This window comes from Lagopus muta, chromosome 5, assembly GCF_023343835.1.
Source record: "Lagopus muta isolate bLagMut1 chromosome 5, bLagMut1 primary, whole genome shotgun sequence".
Lineage (NCBI taxonomy): Eukaryota > Metazoa > Chordata > Aves > Galliformes > Phasianidae > Lagopus > Lagopus muta.
In genome coordinates, this window is record NC_064437.1 from 41820375 (window position 1) to 41838133 (window position 17759).

Genomic DNA, 17759 nt, shown 5'->3' on the forward strand with positions numbered 1-17759 from the left:
AGAGGTCATTACATGGGATCATTAACGTCATTCCAGAAACAAGCTCACACTGCACACACACACTGATCAGGCTCTGGATCCTTACCATGCCCGTGGTCTTGGCGTTGAGATTCTTCATTATGTCCTCAATGCTGTCTTTGACATCTTTCAGGAACTGCTCAGCCACACCAGGCTTCGTGTGCAACTGTGTGATGCAAAGATGAATGCTGGGCAGGCAGGGCAGAGAGGAGAGATTAGTCACTTTGTGTATGGCAGCTGCACATTTACACAGCAACTGACAGCTCCTTCCCCAGCCAGTAACAACTGCCTACCTCCTTAAATTAACATTTCACTGGTATTAAGGGAAAAGATTATTCATTTCTTTCCAGTTATAGATAACCCCTGCAAAATACTTGCTAGAACCAAGCTGCAGGAAGCTCAACTCTTCTTTTGCAAGGTGGCAGCTCCCCTTTCCTTCCTGACATCAGCATAGACGATTAAAGGTCCGCACTACCTTACTACGTCAGCTACCCCCAGCATGGAAGTCAGCCCCCACCAGGAGGAGCAGAGTTACTCACACCTCCAAGCTATTACTTCAGGCTCTCTAGACTCCTCTTCAAATCTACAATTGCAAATCTAAAAATTTTAATGCAGCTCTATCTTAGAACATTTGTCCCTCTCACCCACAGAAAGGCAAATTTCACCTATTAAAAAAAAAAACAAAAAAAACACAAAAAACAAAAACAAAACAAAACAACCAATTTTGACAAACATTTCTTGGGCATCAGGCTGGAAACATCACTGAAAATGACTGGCCCTTCACTGCTCTTTCAATTACCTTCCTCTTCAGAGGGCAGGTATTTAAAAAACCAACCAAATAAATCCATGTGTACTCACTAGCAGACATGAGATAAAGCCCCAGCAATTTACATTTTTCTGCTTGCACTAAGCAGAGATAAATAGAAAGGGAGCCCAGTTATGCCCTCTGCCAGGCTTATTAATATTACTATCGCTGCTATATATGAGCAATTACAAACATAATTGCTTCTCCATAGAGAAGAAGTCTGCATACAATTTATCAGATAACAGACAACACCACTCAGCAAATTAAGGTGGCCTAAAGTCAACTATCTTGCATACCCTGGCAATGCACATTGCTCCTCTGTCTACAACAGCATGACCACAAACTCACCTTGGTGGGAACTGCAAGATGTTCAAGTTCCATCCTTTTGCAGCTAACAAATTAGATAACCGATAAATGTCAAATGTGTCTGAACCAATGGAGAGGACAGACACCTCAGGTTTCCCAAAAATGAAGATGCTGTCAATTTTTCTCAACCTTGAAAGAACATTAAAAAGAAATGACTAAGCAGGGTTACAAGGAAACGGCAGGAAGGGAACAGACATTTAGTCTACCTATCTGGGGCCTCAACAGAAGAGAGGGGAACAGAGCAGAGCACATGCCTACCAAAGGAAAGAAGAGAAAGCAGAAGACACTCTTGAAGCAAAGAGTCAGAAGAAACTCTTGAAGCAAAACCAGCTAAATAAAGATGCCAGCACCCCACCACTCCAAGTCCCTCAACAGTCTGGCAACTGCGCAGACAACCTGGGCATAAACAAGTATCTTCTCCTATCACTATCCAGTGGATCCCTGCAATAGCTTCTCTAGGAAAACAACAAAAAAACCCAGAAAAAAAACCCCAAAAAGCTAAGGCACACACGTACTCTGATTCAAGGAAGCGAGCTGTTTTTATGATCCTTTTCGTGGCCTCAACGTAGCCCGACTCCCCCATGTGCATCAGAGTTGCCCAGCACGCAGCTATGATTCCACCAGCCCTGGAGCCTGCTATGGAGGGGGAGGCGTATATGCCCCCTTGCCAGTCAGGTGCCACAAAGTACTGGTAGCTCCTGTACTTCTTGTCGCTGTACAGCACCACAGAGGAACCCTTGGGAGCGTAGCCATACTGCAAAGGGGTAACAAGGCATTAAAAAGCAGCAGGACTCAGTAGCATGGTCAAGCACCTACTACACACTGCTACCACAACCCACTTGCCCACAGGCATGTTGCACAAAAGCACCTGAACCCTTGCCCCTGCCCTTCAGCACTCCTCTACATTGCAGGAAAGAAATGCCTGGTGCCAAGGATGGCATCAGAAATCGCTCCCCCAGAATGAAAGCATTGGAAGAACTCTCTCTCCCATTTTTACCTTGTGGGTATCAGCAGAAATGCTGGTCACACCTTTCACTCGGAAGTCAAACAGACGTTTCAGAGGGAACCCGGCCTTCTCCATGAAAACAATGAGAAAACCACCTAGGCAGGCATCGACATGGAAGGGGATTTTGTACTTCACTGCAAGCTGCACGTAAACGAGATTTGAGTGAGTAAAGCAATCAGGAAAGAATGTGAGCTAGTTGGGGTACCCAGTATTTCACACTTGAAAGCATTTTTTTGAACATCACGCCACCCTCAACTCGTTGAGGACAGGAGACCAGGAAGGACTGGCTACTTGTAGAATGCCTTCTCCAGCCTATTCTGCATGTTTAGACAGCACCAGCAAGATAAAACCTTTCTGTTTGGGCAGCTTGCTGTATTTGACAAAGAGATGAGTCAATTTGGTCTGACAGCAGCATCCCGGAGAAAGCGTGAGGACATGCTCCAAATGAAAAGAAAGTCAGAAGCCCTGGCTGGTTACATACAACAGAAGTAACTGGAACAAGGAAAGTAAAACCAAGAGGCGTGTTTGAACCGAGATCCTGGCCCTTTGATTTCTCCTCACAACACATTCCTCTGACTTCTACACCAAGCTTGCTACAACCAGTGGCCCTAAATCAAAGCCTTTTTACAAGGTGGACTATTTTGCTGTTATTTCTTCTCGGATATCAAAGGACAAACCCTTCTGGCTGGTTTCACAGAGAGAGCAGCAAAGCTTTAAGTCACAGACACAGTACTTGTCTTCAGTTAAGCAGGAGTTCACGGCACAGGCTGGGGAGTTCAGAGACAAAGCATGTGCTTGTCACTTTGCCTTGCCACATCACACTGTGTGCAGCAGCTTAAATCCAAACCCAGCACCATGCAAACTGTTATATGACAATGCCCAGAGGTAACATCTGGTATTTAAAGCCTAACCTCCCACAGAAGATACTGAGTAAGTGCAAAAAAAAAAAAAAAAAAAAAAAAAAAAAGGTAGCCCTGCATTCCCCCTTTCCAGATCATGTCCTGCATATGCTGCTGTTGACTAACAGCATTTAATGGCAGCAGCACATTCCCACCAATCTGCATCTCTCATTAGATTCACAGGTTGGGATCCTGGAACACCTCTCCGCTCACTCTTCTTGTGTAGAACAATGCAAAAGTATTTCAGTGGTGAGTGGAGACAGGACAAGGGGAAATGGCCGGAAACTGCAGCATAGGAAGTTCCGCACAAACGTGCGCAAGAACTTCTTTACAGTGAGGTGACGGAGCACTGGAACAGGCTGCCCAGGGAGGTGGTGGAGTCTCCTTCTCTGGAGATGTTCAAGACCTGCCTGGATGCCGACCTGTGCGACCTGCTGTAGGGAACCTGCTTTGGCAGGGGGTTGGACTCGATGATCTCTGGAGGTCCCTTCCAACCCCTACAATTCTGTGATTCTGTGATTATTGCTACAGCACTTAGAAGCCCCAGGAGCATCCTACCTCTGCCACCTCTTCGATGGGGTCCATAATTCCATGTGGGAACTGGGGAGCAGAACAGACCAACATGGCTGTGTTCTTCGAAATAGCTCTCCTCATTGCCTGAAGATTTAAAGAGAGAAGATGCTCACATTCCATTTACCAAGTGCCACCCTGCCAAAAAAGATAAAAAAATAAAACATGCAGCGCCTGGTCTTAAAATCTAACAGAAAGCCCACAGAAAGCAAAGTGATGAGCTATAAGCATGAGAAGACAGCAGTTCAGAAGACCTATCCACTTGAAAATACTAGCACAGGCTGTTTTGTTCATCCTCATCTGAAACCTGTAACTATTTCCAAAATATGTAAACTATTCCATTCTAAATGAATGACAGAGAACAAAAGGATGGCTTACATCCACTTATTTCAACCAAAAACTTGTATGCAATGACACTGTTATTCCCACTGTCCTTCCTTGTACCCATGAAGCACGGTTCATCTCTCTCTATCCACTGACTTGCTGGGTAAGTCCTGGGTAAGTAGATTCTTTGCTGTTACCTACGTAATGCTAATTTCCCCACAGAAAGGAGTTCCACACTGACTGGAGTGATACCTGAACATCCACTTCCATAGCCTTGGTCAATGGGATATGAATCAACTTCATTCCAAAGTAGTGTGCTGCCTTGTCAAACGCAGCATGAGCGCTCACCGGGACCAACCTAGAAAAGTAACATATCACATACTTCAACCCAGGCAGCATGCAAGTCTTAGCACAAACAGGAGAGTAAAAAGAAAAGAATTCAGCCTGCAGGTATTTCAGTGTTTCTTCCCTTAGGGACAGGTCACAAACAGACCATGCACATGTTTCAACCGGCACAAGAAAGACCAGGCACTATTCTGGATGAAACAATCCAAAGAAAGCCTAATAAAGTCATTCTGTTCCAACTGCATTGTCTCCTGTGAATCAGGAGTTCCTATGAAGGTTAACTTCTTGTCATATCAAACAACATTTTACTGTCTCCAAACCCTCACCCTCCTCAGGAGGGGCACATGACAATAAAAAGCAAGGAGCAACAGAAGTACACTGAAATAACATAACATTTGATGTCTGCCATCTCCAGTGGCAGAGTCTGAACCGCTTCAGTTAACCTTGTTTTCACATCTTTATTGGGGCCTTTAATAGCATACAAAATTGTTAGAAAAGGAAGAAAAGAGCCACAGGAATTCAGCAGAAGATGAACACCATTTTATCTCTCTTTATATGTTCCCCTCTTAAGCAATTAACCAGAGAAACATTTTTGATGCACTGTCTAGAAAGAAAAAAAAAAAAAAAAAGCACATTAGAGAGCAAATCCTCTATTAGAAGTCTAACGATTAGCACAGTTCCTCATTTCAGCCCCAATCAATCCCAGAGTTTTCAGGCTAAACCCTCTTTGATCTGAATAAATCAAAACCCTTAAATACTTCAAAGTGCCTTGCAATCTCAGCTCAAGAGGAGCTCAGAGCGGCTATGAGCAGGCCCTGGCTACAGCTGCATGCAGGTATTTGCAAAAATACTCTGCATAGTGAAGTTACAACAGCTCCGCAGCCAACATTCACACCTGGCACCCCAGGCTACTCAAAGGCTCCTGTGCTTCTGCAATTCCCTTCAACCCAGGGTTCCCTCCTGTATTCAGGGCCTTCAAAAAGAGGTGGACAAGAAAGAGGTGGCAGCAGGCTACGAAATGAAGGAATGCTGGGGTCTAGCAGCCACCTCAGCTCTGAAGGACAGCGAGTCACAAGGCCACAAAGAAAAATCCCAGCCACAAAGGATTGCTCACATTTCTGGATGTTTGATGCCTCTCTCATAAGCCAGGTCTCGGTACGCCTTGCAAGCCATCAGGATACTCTCAGTTCCCCCAGATGTCATCTGTTGTGAAGAAAAGAAACAAATAAGGAAAATGGCCGCTGATGTGGATGCTGCAGCAGAGGAAAACTGAAAGTGGGATGCTGCCACAGCATCTCTGCCCAGCACTGCTTGGAGGCAGAAGATGCATAGGACAACTCAGGCTTTCAAGGGCACTGAGCAGCTTAAGGTTGCTTCCTGACATCCAGGTTGAAAGTGCATATTTAACTAGATGTTGACTTCTCTGTTTCAAGTTAAATGAAATAAAAGCACAGAAGCCTAATGAGAGGGGACCACACAGCACAGTCACTAGCTGACAGAGATGACCACTCCTTATGAAACTACAAGCACATACTTACCCCCTTGATTACCTGGGCATTATTTATCTGGCTTTCAGATTAATGGTGCCACGCATACAGAAACAAGTAAGTTAAGCCAATCAAAGTACAGCAGAGTTTATTAGGTTTGGAGTAGTGCCACACTGGGGCCCAGAGCCAGCTTGATCTTGGCACTGCTCCTGAGCCAGGAAACCTTCCCAGATCTGGGAGCAGCGCAGAGTGCTGAGCCCTCTCTGTAGAAGCCAGCCAAGGTCTGGTCCTTACAAGACTGGAGCTTGTAAGCCCTCAAGGACCTCAGAAGGAATTTCTGCATCCATACAACCTGCTGGCCATGCTGAGCTCACATCCTTCATCCTGTCCTCAGGTGAACAAGGAGTTCTGCATCACAAGATGGAAGAGCGGAAGGCACATGCCAGCTGTTTGACTAAGTTTACTACTGCATACTCAAGAGCTTTCTGCAAATAAATAAATTAAAAGTAAGTTCTTCTAATTGGACAACTGTCTCTCTTCAGCCAACATTTATGAGTCCTGATGTGCAAGGGACAGAAAAGTGCAAAACTTTCAAAGTGCAACTTGATTCTAGTAAAATGTGAGGTTGGTTTATCAAGCAGGCTGCAGGTGTCAATGCTTCTGTCACTGCTGTGCTGAGGGAGACATACCTTGGGGAGGCCTGGTACCTGAGACAGGGGTACAGGGTTGGGCGAAAGAAAGGCCAATATGACAGCACGTATGGAGGACTGCTTTGAGATCCCCATATCTGCTGAATACTCTGATACTTCTCCTTTTAACACCACACCCCAAATAAACATAAAAAGCACACAATCACATTTGTATGCCTTGTGACTTCTGCCAGTCTGGGTTTTCTGCTGGTTTTCCCCCGCTGACATCGCTGCAAAACACCAAAACCCAAGAAAGAAGTGTGACTGTGACAATGACTCAATGTTAAGCACAGAGAAAAGGAACAAAGTTCACAGGCACGAAAAGCAGTCTGCCACATATCTTAACAGGATGGAAGCTAGCAGCAGCTGCCACCACAGGCAGCGTGGAAGTCACTGTCTCACCACTAACATTTCTGCTTTTTTTTTTTTTTTCCTCTCCAGTTTGTAAAGCAACAGCTGTTGTTGAATAAACCTAACGGAGCTTCACACTGGGTAAAGAAATCACTGCATTTGTTGTGCAGCAAATAGATGGCAGGAGAAACACAATGTCCTAAGCATTTTATGGCCTACGTCATTCACTTCTCAATCCTTGTTATGAAAAGATCTGTAAAGTTGTCAGCTATCATCTTTAGAAAACAACAGCTGGCATAACATGAACTCCCTACTGTGGGGTGGGGGAAGAGGATCAGAATAACTGTATATTTGCAATATAGCTTGCAACACTGCTTACAGCTTTGTAAGGATTGTGAAAACAGTACTGGGCACAGTTTGGGTATGTTGGAACTCACAATGCTGAGCAACAGACACCGTGCACGACCATGTGTGCTCCTTGTTGAGCAAGCAGCCCTACCTCTATCCTCCCCAAGAAGCAACCTCTGCAACAACAGCCTTATTCCTGTTGCAGTCTTTCCACCAACGCCTTGCCCTCACACACAATGCACCTGGCTCACCACCTGCATGCAAATGTTGAGGCACAAAGCACAAGGAGGTCAGTGTCCCACTTTGTCACAGATCCAGGACGGATCCTCCTCCCAGGCACCAGCTCAAGCCTGACCCACCATCACAGGACCCGATATCCCCACCACCCACAGCAGCCAGCATGCAGTGATTCAGCCCACAGCACATGCAGATGTGTTTTCTCCTCCTCAGAATGAAAGTCCAGAGGCACATGCAATGCCGTGGGGAGAAGGGCTGGGAGCTGGCATTGCTTTCAGCAGCTTTCCAATCCCACAGTAGCTGGGGAAGCCAGATGAACCACATGGGAAAAAGCAAACAAACACACTTTCTTTGTTCTTCCTTGTTTTTTTCCAAGTGGGGAGGGGAAGGAGAAAGCACAGGGGAAAAAATATCTCCCCTGCTCTTTAAACTCGTTATGCCCCTCCTACTGCTCACTCCTTCCAAACACCGGCACTCTGGAGCCTCAGCATTAAAACAGCAAGAAGGTACAGTCCCCAAAGCAGGCTTTCTGCCACACCACTGTTAAGATGCCTGACACAGAAGAGCCCTGACTTAGCTCGCAGTCTCTAGAAAGTTTTGCTTGCAGTTCACCACGTTCATTCAGACCCTGGAGACACATCTGAGAAAAGTTCCCCTGAGCTGAGCTATGTGATGAATAAAATAGTGAGCTACCGTTTATTTCTACTGCAGCATTAGAGCCAAAGTGTACCACAACCCATAAGGCCATAGCATAGTGGCAAGCTTGTGTAAAGTCCCTGTAAGCCCACTGCTTGTAAATTCCACCCATTATCTCTCACAAGGTGACCTACTTGTCATCACAGATAAAAGCTGACAGCTCTGCAGAAGGACAAGGCAGAGTCTAAGCCCCCCCAGGACACAGCACTCACATCCCACTGCTCAATTCCTATGCCAAATGAGCAGGCAGTTCTCTGACCAAGTCTGGAGCCCCCAAATTTGGGAGGAAGAGACAAACCAGCTTCTGTAGGAGGCTTGAGTCTGCATCTTCTGATTCTGGCTCCTCGCCTGTGCTCAGTTGCAAAGCACAAAGAATTCACAGGGAGACTGACATCAGATCGACACATGCACCCCACACACAATTTTCCTCTGCACTTCATTCAAAATTGCCCCTACTGTAAGTTTAAAAAAAATTACTTAAAACAAAACAAAACAAAAAAAAAGACACAGAGGCTTGCACAAAACCAGTGATTTCCCCACATCAGAGGGGAGATCTTCAGAGCCAGCACTGCAAAACAAAGCACCTTGTGAGCAGGAACGTATCAGACAAGAAAACATTCTCCTCCCATTCCTCCTGTATGTACTGAGCTTAATTAGTCTTCCCCAATCACAATTAGAATTTTCTGGGAGCCAAAAATCACCAAATCCTGTCTCTTGTGTGATGTGATTAAAAGAAAGAACCAAGTAGTAGCTAGTGACAGATAGGAAGCATCTACTCACTGCTAAAAATGACTGCCTTTAAACACTACTTGAAAACCTGGGCCATCTCTTGGTACAGCTTACGGCAAACTGCAGGCCAGCACAACCCCCACATAGGACCTGCTAGCATTTTTATGTTCACATTTAAACTATAGAGACTCACAGCCCCCACACCCCGCATAAAGGCATCTCCTGTAAATAATGCAAGCTGCTCACCTACAACATTCAGAAACCTGAAACATGTTTCATTTTAACATCTATATAAGACACCAAATATTTTCCAGGAGGAAGCAGACTGATCTCCAGAGATGCCCTCAGGAAGGCATCCACACATTGCACCGCAATGGAGATGCCCAGGCTGCAAAGAGACCTGGGAGCAGCACCAAAGTGTCAGCTTTTCTCAGATGGAGCTCCAGAGTATTAACCCCCAAAAGTGCAATGTGTCATGGAAATTAGAGCACAAAAAGGAAGTTAATTTGCCTTACTGAGAAGCTCAGACTTTTCTTCTTTGTCCCCCAAATAGCAAGCTCTTCAGAAGCACCAGCTCTGTCTGCCTTCACAAACCAACAGAACTGGATAGGTTGCCCAAGGTTCCTCCATCAGGTCAGTAAATACAGCAGACAGGGACCTGGCAACAGACTCTGCATCTCAGAGTGGTGCTGAAATTCAGAGGAAAAAAGCTTTTTTTTTCCTTTAAAAAGAAAAAAAACTTCACAGCACTGCAAAACTGAATCAAGCAAACCACAAACCTCCCTGGAAAGAGCCAGCAGCACAGTATCTCCTGAACAGATCAATTTAAAGATAAAGATAACTCACAGCACTGCCTGGCTCAGCCATCTCTCTTTTCCAGCTTCGCTGGGTACTGGAGCAGAACTGCAGAAGCCACAGCCTTGCAGACACAGAAAGAACAGCAGCAGTTTGGAAAAAAACACTCTTTTAAAATGGCTTTGTTGCTGCCCAAACCTCCAGAAATCATTCTGAAATACTAAATCTGTTTAGGAAAGAAGAAAATAATAAGTCCCTGAGCCCAACTGCCTGAAGAGCACGTGATCCCCTACATCCCCCCACATCTCTCCAACAGCATTAGCTCCACCAGACACAGGCAGGAGGGCAGAAAGTCCATTGGAGAGACTCTTTTGGACAAGATAATTATAGGGGTACAATTAATCTTTTATTTCCATTCAATCATCCATTCAGCCCTCCCCCAAACCCTAAGAATTTATCTGTTCAACCAGCTGGAACATAGTTTCATGGCAGGCTACACACCTCCCCATTCATTTTGCTTCTGCTTGGCTCCAAGCTGCAGCCCTGCAGCACAATCCTCTGAAGGGAAAAGCAAAGAGAGAGGGAAAAGTGCGATTCCCAAGAGAATGATAGCAGAGGTCTCGCACAGGCTACAGAGTGATCACTGTGGAGCAAGTTTTTACCATTCTGAATTTCTCCTCCCATACAATCCTACTTCCCCACAGATCTACTCACAGGGCCGAGGTTGACACTTTTACAATGCACAGTTAACATAACGAGAACTGAAGAAGCAGACTACCACAAGCAAAGTTTTCCAACTGTATAATAAGCAATAGAGAGCTATTTGATTTGTATCCATTAACATCTCCACTACTGATAAAGATGACTTTCAGCATCTTTAGAATCAGCCTCTCCCCTCTCCATGGCCAGCCTCAGTTCTGCAGATCAGCAAGGAGAAGAGGTCAAGCTATTTTGAGATGCAAAGAAATGCACTGCTTCTCTAAACCTGAGGGTGGCACAAGGAATACATTCTCACTCAGCACGTGGAGGGGGTTGAAGAACTCAGAACCCAAACCAGGTCACAGGGTATGACTTCCTGCTATCGAAGGCAATCACACCTTAAATTGATAGTCACTGCACGATCCAGCTCTGTCTTCAATCCAGCTGGAGTCCTAACCACCTCTACCATTCAGCTAATCTAATACTTAACTCTTCAACACAGTAAAGTTTCCAACAGCCAAATTAAGCCCATTCAATGCCAGCTCATCCCATAAACTCTTGTGTCAACACTGCCTTTCCCCACCGATCTTTAGCCTCTGCAGGCCTTCTCCCTCCCTGCCTTATATACAGACAGCAGTCATATCACACCCAGCCTCTGAAAAATCACATCTGCATGCTTCTCACAAGCAGAACTACTTCTCTGCAACTTATCAAGCAGTTTCCATGTCAGCTGCAACACGACACCACGTTAGGAAATAAGACCTCACTGTCTCAGACACCACAAACAGGGAAAGAATGTGGCCTGAGGAATTTAGAACTCCTATCAGAAAGGCAAACCAAGAGGAAGGATCATAAGAAATTATGGCATATTTTTACAATAGTTCACTGTGCAAGTTCATAGCTTTTGTTCTTTGACCGGCTTTCAAAGAAATCAGCATTAAGAGCACACAGTTGGACTCTTGATATGAACTCCATCGAGGCTTTAGAACTGGTTTCCACTCCACTATACTGGAAGGTCTCATAAATCTGGGAAGAACAAGTGACAGTACAGTGCCATGCCTGCTTGATCACCAATACCTGAAGCCATTTGCTGGTGATCAGCCAGTCAGCCTTGTCCTCAGTCTCAGCATTTTGGCATGTTCACAGGTTTCCAGCTCAGAGACGAGACCTGACAGGAGCTATTCAAAGACGCTGCCCTGGCACACGCCAGAATCATAAACCAGAATCTCTGCCTCAGATGGATGGCTAGCACTTCGAGTCAGAAATACCCAAGAGCTCATGAGACACTTGGATACAGGTTACTTACAGCACCACAAGAACTGGGGCCCCCATGGAAGAGACTACAGGCAATCCTGACTACTTCTGCTTCCATCTTCCTCAAACCAGGGAATATATCTGGATGGAGGGGATTACTCCAGGCAAACTCTTCATACACCTTCAAAAGAGAGACAGAAATTTAGCTGTGCAGATGAAGTTTTGGATTATCAGCAAGAGGTCCAGATTTAGAAATGCACTACACACACTGTGTATATAAGCAGACTATCTGCAGTATTAACTCCTGCTGCGAGTGCTCACCACAAGCTGGGAAGCTATTGCTGGGAGGAAAAGAAAAAATCATTTGTTTTTCTAGGGCATTCTGGTCTCTGGAATGCTTCTATAACAGCAATATTGCGTGTTGTAAAGGTGGGTTTAATGGTTTAGCTATTTAAATAAGAACAAAAACATCTGTTGTTCTTTTGTACTACACCTAGACCTGGTGTATGCACACTCTATGACTGCTTTATGCAAAGCAGGCCAGTATATAGTTCCCAAAAATTGCTTTGCAGAACTAGTTTTTGAATTCACTATTAAAGGGCAATTCCGAAGCAGCCAGAACAGCACAACTGACCACCCACACAGCAGCAAAAGTGGCTGTGGAAACCAGTATTTCATGCTCGTTCTGCAACTGCGAGCTCGCAGGATGAGGCTGGAACAGGCCAGTTCCGACCTCCTGCAGCCACGATGAAAAAGCAACTGCAGGGATGTTGAAAGAAACACTGCAGAATAAGCCAGAGAATAATCAGCACAGACAGAGGGAATGTTTCCACACAGCACTCAATCCAAGGTGACGCTGCTCTAGCAAGGCAGCTCTGAGCTTTATTTTTCCCCAGAAGAAAACAGCAATAGCAACCACCCAACAGAGCTCATTACAGCTGTTACAAAAGCTGTTCCCAGGAGCAAGAAAGCTAGATTTTCCTTTAGCAAAAACAACTCTTGAAGTAGATACATTGAAAAACAGACCTTAGGGCTGCTTATTTTTTTTCCAACCTTCTCAAAGGGGAAGGTTTCAGACTAGGTAAACAGACCTAACAAAGACTCCACTGAAACATGCCAGTGCCCCATTGTTGTACAATTTGGACTGCACAGCAATGCCAAACACATTTTACAAACATCCTTTTTTGCTTAAATCAAGACCAATTCTGCTTTGCTTAGTCAAGCTTTTGCAGCCCAAAGTCCCACAGCAACCCAGTAGCAGGAGAGGTAAGGATCCTTTCGCTTCAGCCTACACAGTTATATCCATCACAGGGCTTGCTGAAGCTGACCTATGGCCATTTTATGTCAGTTTATGTCAGTACCAGATTCCAATTCACTTGCACTCAGCTTCTTACTTTCTTACTCAAAACACCTCATCAGATTGGATCCTAGTTATCTTCATATTGTTTTCATAATGGCCAGCTTTGCAAGCCTCAAATGCTTTGCTAATAAATGCCTTTCTACCTACATATACCCACGGCTCTGTCTTCAGAGTTGGGCTATCTAAGCCTCAGATCTTCCCCGCTCATCATGAAATATGCTGGAACAGCGTTGAGGGTTTCTGGTCACCCTGAAGTTGTTAAAAACCTTTAAGATGCCAAGTTAGACTGCTTGCACTTTACCTTCACTAGCAGGCGGGTAAGTTTCTCTTCACCGCTGTACACGGTCCCAGAGACTTTCCCATCCTCCCAGCGTACATCTCCTGAAAGAGAAGAAAGAAGCACATTGGTTGCAAGCACAGCCATTCTCAGAAAGCACGTGGAAGAGCACAGAGAAAGCCTCCACAGCAGTTCTGCAGATGAGGATTCTGCTTTTGGGTTTCACTGACGAGGAACAAGCATGATTTTTGTGCCACAGAAGTAGCTCCCTGTAGTGCTATGCCTCTGGCATCTTGTGCCCCATAGACACAGCAAATAACAAATAAATAATGAATAAAGTGTTAGCACAAACAGCTAGCTGCAGCAAGCAGTTACATTAATGTGCAATCCACTTTAATCCCTACTCAGACTCCCCCGGCTCCTGTCCACAAAGTTGAGCTCTCGTTGCTCAAGCTAGTCACATCCAAAGAGCACCCGTCACACTGCTGTAAACTAAGATGGAAAGGCCAAGATTGCATTGCTCAAAACTATGGCGTGGGACTTCTCAGTTAAGTGCCTCTGATACATTAACAAACAAGAGCAGGTGGATGGAATAGCATCAGCAGGGCACCCTGTGTAACAGGGTTTCAACACACTTAACCAGGCCACTTTCCCCTGCCAAATATCCAAGCAAAGCCTTTCCACCTGTCTCTTTGTATTCTCCTGCATAAACCTCAATGGCATCAGCTCCACAAGAGTACACCAAGTGAGCCAAACCACAGCCCAGCCTTCACTTCCAAGTAGCTTTCAAACGGCGTGGCAAAAGTGTGAGAAGCCACAGAAAAAGGAAAAGAAAAAAGGAACAAAAGCCTGGTGAAGGAAGGGAATAATCACTAAGAGGAATAACATAGACAGAAGACAGATACAGAAAGTTGCACAAACGACACAGAAGTAGAAAAAAGGAAATTGTTAGAGCATATTCTATAGCAAAACTTTTCCTGTATTCAGAGTAGTTTTCCAGCAGAAAATTCCAAGTATTTATCAGACTGGTGGAAGGGATAAGCAGTCAGTCACTCACATTTGCTCATTAGAAGTAATAGGCAGGTGAACCAGGGTGGAGACATTTACATCAGTCAGCTAATTCAAACTGAGTTTCAGACAATGCTTTTATGGATTCAAGCCAGAGTGGCCTTGCCTTCCTTAAGTGGCATTTTGAAGGTGCAAAGCACTATGACTTTGATTAAAAGAGTCCTGGAAATTCCCTAAAAACACTGCTTGGAAGTTCCTTTTGTTATGAATATTCCATTGGGCTTCACAGAAAACACATTTCTGGAAAAAAAAACAAACATCAGGGCTCAGAAACGTATTCAAAACTGCATTCAAATAATTCCCTCTGTACTTCTCTTCTTCTCAGCTCTCCCATCACTGCTAGCTCTAAACTCCTAGGGAAGAAAGGGAACTTCAACATAAATACTTGAATACACTGTTAAAAGATGTAAATACAGACTTTTGTCACTTCCAGAAGGAAAACAGACATAAATTTGTAAGTGAACAACATCAGCAAGATGTTGTATGCAAGACAAAGCTACGAGCAGGAGTCATTAGATCTCATTTGGCAGAGTAAGCCTAATGCTAGGCCTGTGAAAGGGACCCACCCTCACTGCAGCAGTCTCACAGTCATACCTTTTGAGCTGTACTCTTTCATCTTCTGTAGAACCTCAGGCTGGTCCATGCCTTGTTCTGGCAGCACTTTGATATAATTCTTCTCATCTTTCAGGAAGGATAAACTGGAAGTGACATCATTCAAGGCTTCATCAATCTTCTTTTGAATCTAAGAAAGAAAAACTCTATCAACAAAGGTACTGGCCACATTATAAATTACAGTTCAGTGCGTGTGACGTTGAACTCACTGGCTACTTTCAAACCAGTGAGCAGAACAGGTAGGATCTGTTCTAACTCTATGACCAAAAAAGCATGGCAGAGTTCACAGTTCTCCCTTCCTACCAACTTCTTCCTCCAAAAACAAACTGTCCTTGTCCAAAATGCCTCCTGAAATGCCCACAGCCATACACTAGTCTCTAAACAGCACTGGGAACTGCCTAAAGGCATCCTAGATGGCACAGAACAGAACTGTACCGAGTAGCTAATACAAGAGATTGCAGAGCAGTGCTCAGCTGCATTTAACATAACAGGTCAGAGTTCGCTGCCCTGTTGAAAGAGATTGTACTTTAATGGATACTGAAGAACAGTGGGAATTCTGAGTCCTTTCTTTAATAAATGAGACAACAAAGCTTAAAGCAAAAATATTTCACTGTTATCCACTAAGGCTTTTTAAAAATCACAGCCCATAATTTACAGAAGTCTTCAGATTCATTGCATTTTGTACTTTGTCTCACCTGCCAACACATACACAGTTTAGAGGCTCATGGAAACTGAAACATGAAAGAAATCTCCCTTATAAACACTGTTACGAGATTTCTTCCTTCTTAATCACACCCCGCATCCAGGAGGCCCAGACTCCTTCCCAGAAAGCATTTCAAAGCAGACAGTCTTCTGAACAACACAGGTGTTGGAATATTATCAGCTTTAAAGACTTTTGGACATTGGAATGCCTCCTTTCAGCAACTGATAGGTTATCAGGTATCAGCCTAGCAAAGAGTGGGAAGAACACACAGATAGGGCACAGCGTGAGTCCTCTGGCACAGGAGAGCTTAACATTACTATGCTCTGAGAAGGTAAACCTGGATAAAATAGAATACAAGGGGACAAGAAGACGTCCTTTCCTAACAGGCAGAAGCAGGGGACAACTAACACTTAGTTCATCTGACCAGCCAGAAAGTAAAACTGGGGCACAACATGAAAAGAAGGAGAGATGTTATTCCCATTATTCCCTTACAGAAGGCTGAGGGAGAAACTTGATAGCTGCAACCATAGCAAGGTCAAAAGGAAAAGGCTGCTCTTTACTACTTCCATCTGATAAAGTCACCCACAACAGCTGGCACCCTCATGCTGCCCCAACTGATTCAGTGTGTAAACACCAAAAAGAATGGGTAAGCATCATTGACTAGGAAAAAAAAAAACAAAACAAGCTGAGTATTTCTTGATGATTAAGTCATGATGTGCTAAAACATGCTGACATCCATAGTTTCAAGTCTTTATGTAAAAAACATCTTCCAGACACTAAAGTCCATCTCATCTTAATGATTACAGTTACAGCAACTTCTGATATCTTTGTGCTATAAAGCTATTGCTAACAGGTATCTGAGCTCTAGACATGGACAGCCATCTCATTAAAAGATTTATCTTTCCACATTGCACAACAGACGCCTGCCTATCTCGCACTTGCTCAAGAACAAGACACTGTTTCAGAAGAACACACAAGTCCATTCGTGTCCCCTTCTTCCACCAATCAAGCAATTCTCTTGACATCTAGCAAAGAAATACCACTGGAAAATTCTGCCTCTGGACTCACTGATACTTGGTTAAGTGGTACCTGCAATTTATGAGTGCAATGTTATTACAAAAAGACTAGGTAGAAATTATGTCTTTCATTAAACCAGGTAGTGGTTAATCTGTATCCTTGCATCATTGTGATTAAAGGAACAAGAGACAGCAAAGACACAGAAAACACAGCTTTGCAGGCTCAAAAAACATTGCAATAAGTTGTTCAAATACTTACTATAGCCCCAACAAATGGCATTTTTCTCAGCAGTCTGAAGAACTGTTTTTTAGTTCGGGATGTTAAACCTGGAAGGGAAAAGTCACAAGTTAACCTTATGTTAAGAAACCAAAAACAGTCTCAGAGCACAATAATTCACCACACAGGCTCAGTATCTCTGACCCAGGCTAAAATAAAGAAGTCACAAAGGGGATATGGTGAAAGAGAATCATATCAGAAAGCAGACACAGGTCAGGCTGCAGAAGAAACTGGTTTGCCCAACAGCAGTTACCTACGGGAACCAACTATTCGACTCATTTTCTTAATTTACTGCTAGGGCTGCTGAGTAAAGTCATGCCAACTGTGAAGGCTAAGATCTTTTCAACCCAGGCGTATGAAAGGACAGCACCTACTTGAATGGGAATTTACACCCACACATGGAGTTTTACAAGGGAAGGGAGTTTAGGATTTGCTAAAGGCAAGATCTCCAGCAAAAAGGGAAATAATTTTGGAAGTATTTTCTGCATCTTCAAACCAGAATAGAACTGCAACATGCAAACACTCAGCAACGTGAGACAGGCTCCCAGGCCCCAGCAGGATGAACCCAGCTGGAATGCAACAAGTATTCTTCAGGGTTCATCCATCCAGCACAGGAGGGAAAGGCACCACCACAGCCCAAATATGAAAAGAGAAAAGCCGCTGATGACAAACACCGGAAAACTCCTGGGGTAGCTTCAAAGGCAGGAATGCAAGCAGGATGACAGAGATGGTTTACAGCCATCAAAAATGCCTTTTGAGTCATCTGGACATTTCAATCAAGCACTGGCAGTTACAGGACGCTTTCAGCAGGAAAGAGTAAATCAGCTT

General features: G+C 44.4%; 1 protein-coding gene across 1 annotated transcript in view; it reads right to left on the bottom strand.

Annotated features, from left to right (window-relative positions):
* SGPL1 (sphingosine-1-phosphate lyase 1) overlaps positions 1-17759 on the bottom strand; it is a 28626-nt gene that overhangs the window by 3703 nt on the left and 7164 nt on the right. Inside the window, exons 3-13 of the mRNA XM_048945730.1 lie at positions 16914-16981; positions 14918-15065; positions 13280-13359; positions 11671-11799; positions 5448-5536; positions 4241-4346; positions 3653-3751; positions 2187-2336; positions 1705-1943; positions 1172-1318; positions 86-206 (exon numbers count right to left, since the gene is read on the bottom strand). Coding sequence (XP_048801687.1) covers positions 86-206; positions 1172-1318; positions 1705-1943; positions 2187-2336; positions 3653-3751; positions 4241-4346; positions 5448-5536; positions 11671-11799; positions 13280-13359; positions 14918-15065; positions 16914-16981 — 1376 coding nt within the window. The remainder of the gene's footprint in view (positions 1-85; positions 207-1171; positions 1319-1704; positions 1944-2186; positions 2337-3652; positions 3752-4240; positions 4347-5447; positions 5537-11670; positions 11800-13279; positions 13360-14917; positions 15066-16913; positions 16982-17759) is intronic.